A 7719-nucleotide genomic window follows, 5' to 3' on the forward strand; every position below is an offset into this window, starting at 1 on the left:
CAGTTAAAGCAATTAACACCTGCAAAAAAACTAATATTTAATGAGAAGAAAAGGAACATAAAACAATAAATTAAGACGTACTGTACCATTACCGGCAAAAAAAGTGTAATTTCAGATATTAGGCCTACTACAGGCCCAGCAACACTGATGTTAGGCCTACACAATTTTGCTGAGGTCATTCCAAGATTTGATAACCAATACATCTTTGTCATTTTCCCCTTTTTTTTGCCAGTATTCGCCCGCCACTAAACCAGACAAACCTAAAATTATGCGTCTTAGCTCTAAGTTTAGCCTCTCGAAGTAATTGTCTGTACTGCGGGCATAGGTTCTCATTAAAGTACACATCACTTATCTTGGCCCTTCTTCCATTCTTCAGCCAGAGGTCCCTTGATGTCTTGGAGTAGTACTGAACGATGATTGTGGGAGGCTTTCCATCTCTCCTCGGCTGCTGAAGGCGGTGGGCCTGATGGATGTCTTCAGGCTTATAATCAATACCGATGTCATTGGATAATTTCTCAAGTACGTTTGAAAGATTTTCCTCCCTGGGATCGCCAACTACTTTCAACCCATGAATCTCGAGATTTAACCGTCTTCCGTACTGGTCTAGATCGGCTAAGTCACTAGAGAGATTGCTAATCACCTCTTTACTTGATTTCTCTTTCTTCACCAGCACCTCTACCCTAGCCCTCAGCTCTCCATTTTCTTTACGCAGACCCATGACTTCTGCCAGCAGGGAGTCATATTTATCAGCTATAAATTTCATGGACTCTTCAATGCTATCAACCTTAGCCCTCATGTCCACTAGAGAATTGACTTTGGCTAGTATTGCCCTCTGTACACCTAGGCTACTAACCTCAAAAGTGTTGTCGGAGTTGGAGGTTAGGATGTTCTCTTCATCATCTAACTGAGATGTTGAACCTTTCTTCTGCTTCCTGCAATTAGCACAAACCCACGTAGCCTGCGTGGCCACAGACATACTGTTCCAGGTTTTCTTCTTTATACTACAAGTGTCGAGATGAAGGCCACTGCCACAGCTCGAGCACAAAGCATAGTCACCAGTTTTTTGGAAGTTTTTTCCTCACAAATACCACAATTTTCCGGTGCCTTAGACCCCATTATAAAAGAAATAACTTATATTTAAATTATATCACTAAAAATATCACTGTAGAGTCTTAAACTGTTCAAATTATTACTAAAATATGGGTGGTAGTAGAACGGCTGTCTGCCCAAACCGACCGCCAATCGAATGAATATGAATAACCGACATATGAAGTGAGTGATAAACTGTACTTTATTTCGTTCCATTAAAATTTATGTGGTTAAAATATTTAATTTTTAAAGTTTCATGTCCAAAATTAATAATTTAAAAAGGGTTTTACAAAATTACAAGAATTCTTCTCCACTAAATTGGGAAAATCTCACATTCTTTGAGCGTATAAATGTAGTAAATATGAAGAAACAGGAAAATCAATATATAGAGATGAATTCACCGAAGTAAAAGATTGAGAGGGATCAAGTTGTACAATTATACCTTAAACATACACCTTATATATAAATATATATATATAAAAAATTGTATAAATGGCAATAGCCTTATTTAATTTCAATAAACACTGAATCACAAAAAGTACTTGCTCCGCCGGGAGTCGAACCCGGATCTCTTGCTTGCCGGGTGAATGTGCTACCATTATAAACGCTATGTGCTATTTTCAATATAAACTTTGACTAAACGCTATATTGAAATAAGATAAATTATAGAATTTAAGAACTTAATTAATTAATAAAAATCACACTAATAATTATCATTATTTGGTTTTAAATAAGGAACAGTTAAGAAAAAGGAATGTCACCTCTGTTGGTTCAGGAAATTCATACAACATAAACGCAGAAATGAACGTATTCTTTGTATTATTATCACAAATATTTTATTTACCAATATACTTAGTAAATATATTTTAGTTAAGGTCTAAATCCGTCCTCTCTGTCCTAACAGTTTTATTACTATAATGCGTCAGTTTATCATAATACTACAATACTGATTTCGGGACCTAAGTAACTAACAACGTCTTGACAATATTACGATTCACCAGGTATTTACTTACAGGATTCCGTGGCAATTATGACACTTTCTAATAACACTAGTATTGTTTCTTTCTCTTTCTTCAAATTTTGTTCAAAAACCAATGTTTAAAATTATAACAATTCTATGAATGGTTTTTTTTTTATTATTAACACTATAGCTAAGAAGTCCATGTAGACCCTTGAATAATTTCCTGACTAATGCTAAAAACCCAATAGGTTTGCTACGACAAATTCACTGTTATAAAAGTGTGTTACAAGACTGGGATACCATCCATAAATAAATGATAATTTTATCATCTTTAAATATTTCTATGCACATATAAAACAAGTAGCATCGGGCTATGTTTACCGTTAAAATAAGACTCGTTTATTTTATACTAATCTGCAGCTTTAAAACATTACGGCAATTATAAATTGAAGCTCACTAGGATAAAACCACACACTACAGAAAGTTGTAATAGAGGATTAATTGTTTAACATTAAAATTGTGATTTTGACATTATATACCATAAATACCTTTCAAAAGTTTTCCATTACATTTGGCTCAGCATATAAACACTTAAAGATTAAACAGATTTTTATCATACAAAACACGTTCCCGGACATACATAACGTGTGCATTTTCATCGGCAAGAATGCAGTAAACTGTGAAAGATACATGCACTGTGTTGAGACTAAGCAACAATGTTAGTTTGTACTTTTGTGCTTCTAGGTCTATAAAGCCTACGTGCACACTTCGTAAAGAACAGAGTAAATCTTTTGGGTCCAATTTGATTTGCTCATTTTATGATTTATGACCAATCACAACCATTGTAATCTTAAATTCAAAATAATATTACATAAATAAACTAGTAGGGTTTAATATTTCTAAGAAACTTTGGTTTTTTTGAGTTTGAGTAAATGTAACTGAAGGAATTAATTTAACATGCAGATTACAAACCTCAACTTTGTCGCAACAGTTATTACGCTCCATATACTAGAGTTGGAAACTACTCTAAACCGATTTAATTTATAAGTGGAACTTGAAACCTGACTTCTTGTTGAGAACTTCACAACCCACTCTCTCTCTCTCTTTTACCCGATTACGTTACTGGTTTGTAAACAACATATCTGATTGGTAAAGTTTTCATGAGGACAAAGTTGTGATATTTTATTATTTTTACACATGTTAAGATTTGGTTTCAAAGTATCTGTAATATGCTTAAGAACATATGATTTTGTTTAGTAAGTACGTAACATGCCTGATTAATATATTTATACTGGTTTATGGTTATTTTAAGTAAGTAGTATCGGAATGGTAAGTGTTTCATCTCCATATTATTCTTGTTCAACAGTATATTTTTTATATAATGATCCCAATATAATTCCATTCCGAATAAATACTAAATTTTCTTCCAAACGAATCCTATGTCAACGTTTATAAAATAAATGAAAATGTCAAGAAACTAATAAAAAATACGATATCCACATTATGAGATCACAGCTGAAAATATTTTCCTTCTTGATTACTTATGAGTTTTCTCTCGTTATCTCTACATTATTCCCTACATCACGTACAAACGTTCATAGGTATATTAATGAATCTTTGTCATGTTTTGATTATTTAGCAACGCCTGTAATGTTTTAAATATATTGAATCTAGCTCTAATACCGAATGTACCAAAACATGTATTATGCATAGGTTATTTCTGTGTTCACTATAAAACTAATCACACGGGTATAATTTTACACCAAGACTAACTCTACCTTTAATGCAAGCAAACACCTCTTAGGCTATTTTCAGTATCTCCATAAAAGTTATTGAATAAAACAATTAAACTTTAATAAGACTCTTTAATAGGTTACTGATATTATGACAAATTTATTTTTAGCGGTACAGTACATTTTAAAATTAGACAACTTTCATATTTATAACATTAACTAAACTTATGAAAAAGATGTTAGAGCTTAAAGAAATTTTAATTGTTAGATGAGTTTTACGGGTCCCTGCGAGAGGATTTAGATGAGTAATGTGCTTTAAAGTTGGTTTTTGTCGATTGAATTATCGTGAAGGAAAGTAGATTTTACTGGATATTTTCCATTATTGAGTAATATAAAATATCAGTAACACTACTATTTGTCATATTCATTGTGATCTCTCCTTCAGTTGAATAATTAACCATAAACATAACTACAATCTAGGTTAAAATAAACAAATCATACCAGAGCGTTTTGACACGCTTAAGTCAGGAATTACAACAGCCACATTGTGTTTAAACTCCATCCTATCCAATTCATGCACTTAAAAAACAAAGCAATAATTTTACAAATTCAATAAAAAAAGACGGGCCACATATATATGAATCAACCAATTATTCAGAAAGAATAATCAAGAAACACCAACCAACTATATTTCGGAAATAATTCATTAAAACTAGAAACAAGAATGATTCCTCTGAAAGTACACAATTACTTTGTTCCTGGTAAGGATATCTATCCGAAATCACGATAAATATAAAATGCAGGAGTAGATTTGCATATGATTTGATATCATACATTTACACGGAAGGGATGTTAATACTCAAATACCGTTTTCCCCTTAGGACAAGAAACTGTAAAAATGCTAATTGAACTTATTCCTAAATTGACCTTTGCTCTTGCTTGCAAAGTGAATGAACATACAAAACAGTTAAGTTTGGAGATAGTTGCCTACTATCCATATCCATGATTAGTGAGATAGGGGCCACTATTTCTTAGTCGTGTCAACTTTAGAAAGATGGAGGGCAGCTCTGTACTAGGCCCTCCAATACAAGTGTTCAGGAGTAGCATTCATGAATTGTCACATCGTTAATACTGTATTCCGTGTAGATTCAGCTAGAAGGTATAAAATCTCCTGAATAAATAATCCCCTCCGAAGATACTCATGAGATACGTGTGCAGTTTATCTTAAAGTCAAACTCAGGTAACCACAACGGGTAGGACAATATACCTTATAGATAACCAAACCTATTTGTTACTACGAAAAACATGTCACATACCATGTTTTTTTATAACATATGGCCAAGGTATTAAAAAAAGGATAGAAACCCTTCCTTTCCTCTTATTAGTTCTAAAAATTAGTTAGCATGTTTAAATTGTATATATTAAAAAAATTATTACCATTTTGCTAAATACTAAATTGAAATATTATAACTGCCTTATTTAATATCACTTTATGGTTAAAACTTAAAAAATTGAAAGTTATTACGAGTATCGTACAATGATTTAGTTAAGAATTGCGATACATTAAAAGAGGCCAATTTAGAATGAGGCTCTTTGAATATCAAGGATCCAATTACTGTATTCCCTGGTGTATCCGGTTTTAACATATCGAGTAAACCCTCTCCCTTTATTGTTATCTCCCAGACAAGAGTTGGATTTTACAATACTGTTACTAAATTTTCCACCATCGCCTAAAAAAACCAACCCCTCCATGATTTTAATAGCTAAATGAGTAAGGGCTTTTGAAGCCTATCACTTGAGGGATTATCAAAAATATATTTCTGTCTGAAATATATTATACGGCATATTGACATATGACATAGTAAAACATGTACCTATTTTTACTGTGGGCAAGGTATCTTGAGTCCTTTGTACAGGAAAAAATATGTTTTGCATAACACTAATTTAAAATTTTAATGGTTTCTACCTAACAATGTTACAGTTCCCTCGTTAGAAATTAGCTTAGCATCATGAGATAAACTTTAGGCATAACATCTTGTATACAAAAATTTTACAAATAAATTAGTGTGGTTAAAAACACCTGCTAAAATATATATTGAAATGAGTATCAGACAGTAAAATACTACCTCAGTGTATTCTAAAACTATTTTTTTACTACGTTTTAGATATTACCGTTATTGTACCCTTATTTTATTTTATTTCATAACATACATACATTACACATAACCCACATACATTTATTATTTATTTATTTATTTTATTTTTTTATTATTTTTTTGTTTATACATCTTTTTAACCCTGTTACTGCTTACTGGTTAATATAAGTTATATACGATGTCCTTGGAACTAAATCCTTGTTGGAATATTTTATCATAATTGGCACGCGTATTATTTTTTTCTCTGCTAAACTTTGTTGCTTGCCATTTTGCTGCTGAGAAACGGCTTCGCGTGCTTGTTCGTATGTAGAGTTTATATATTATTATTATTATAATACATTAACACTTTCATGTGAGACATCCAGTTTTAAATGTTATATAAAGTAAAGTTGTAAATAGTAAAGTCACTTACCTTTTTTATTTTTTATTTGTGAGATTAATATTGATAATGATAAATCTTTATTTAATGAAAATAGTGTGGCGATGTCCTTCTGACGAGATCATGTTGTTATAAATCTTAAATGGTCTCGATAAATGGCTAATACCGTCGTGATTATGTTATATGTGAGTTCAACTCCGAGTCTCTTTTTTTAACTTCGAGTCTCTGATTTCAACATCGAGTGCTTCCAGCATTAATGTTTTGGACTTGTAATCAGCTAATCTTCACATTTTCCGACTACAGCTGCAATGTCGAGCCAATATGCCGACGCCCGCGCTTTTGAGCCGATATAAACGTACGGGGAAGTCAATTTTAAAATTTTATAATTATTAAGTTCGTATGCAAAATTTCCATAGAACATTGGAACCATTAGGCCCATCCCTATGATACCATTACTTCATTATTACTCTATTTGGCATGAACGCGGCAATATATATTATTTTATTTTTACACCTAGAAGTGGTGCTTTTATGATAATCTGGCACAATTAAACATATAAGTAAACTTTGCAACCGATTATTCATTTCTACAAACCTCAGCGGTAACCAACTCCATGTGTTTCGTCCATTCGGTAAAGTTAATTACTATACTGTAAAAATCTACAGATTTTTAATAGGATACGTTACCATGAATCCGAAAAACGTTAACATACTGATCTACTCATATTTCAGCCAAATTTTGTAATAAGTAGTAAGAATATCCAATTTTTAAGACTAACTAATTAACCATTCAAAGATATATGAGAATATAATTAGTAGCTTATACAATTCTGGTTGAAAATAAATATATTTTGGGCCTTAAGGAAATTATGTATTGCAATTAAACGGAGCGTGTAAAGTTTTGTAAAGGTCGTATAAAATAATGCAACAAAATATCAATGAATGCAATCAACGTATATGATGAAGGTTTCATCGATATAATTAAATATAAATAACATTTTAATCTCTTACTGTATATGTTAAGCCTATAGTTGCATATAAATATTGAATGTTTTGGCCAGTACTTAACCGGGTTTTCCTTTGTAATAAAATATTATGTTAAATACTAAACTGATTATAATTACATATGTTTTATTACAATCGGATGCTTTCGAACGGATTGTCTTTAAATTGACTAAACTTACTAAAAATGCAATAAATACAGGGTGAGGCAGGGAAACATCCCTACTTTCGAGGTGGCATTGTGAGTAGTGGGGACATGTTGGAGGAGTGGGGGTAGGTTCGAATGACGCTGTGGCCACGGAATTTTCCGATAGTAGCGCTGTCAGTTGTAGACATGGCTTGGTCGAATGAGCAACGCGCTTTTGCTGTCGAGACGTATTTTTCTCACAATAAGTCTATT

The 7719-nt window shown here is 32.2% G+C and overlaps 1 protein-coding gene across 1 annotated transcript; it reads right to left on the reverse strand.

The window, feature by feature from the left end:
* Window positions 1-208: 208 nt before the first annotated feature.
* LOC124372915 lies at window positions 209-976 on the reverse strand. The gene has a single exon (XM_046831325.1). It carries the CDS (start codon window positions 974-976, stop codon window positions 209-211), a length of 768 nt encoding a protein of 255 aa, XP_046687281.1.
* Between the last annotated feature and the right edge of the window lie 6743 nt (window positions 977-7719).

The sequence above is a fragment of the Homalodisca vitripennis genome, unplaced genomic scaffold, assembly GCF_021130785.1.
Source record: "Homalodisca vitripennis isolate AUS2020 unplaced genomic scaffold, UT_GWSS_2.1 ScUCBcl_4347;HRSCAF=10476, whole genome shotgun sequence".
In the NCBI taxonomy this organism is placed as follows: domain Eukaryota; kingdom Metazoa; phylum Arthropoda; class Insecta; order Hemiptera; family Cicadellidae; genus Homalodisca; species Homalodisca vitripennis.

Excerpts from the sequence above, each read along its gene's own strand:
- LOC124372915 (XM_046831325.1), bottom strand. The coding sequence starts at position 976 with ATGTCTGTGGCCACGCAGGCTACGTGGGTTTGTGCTAATTGCAGGAAG.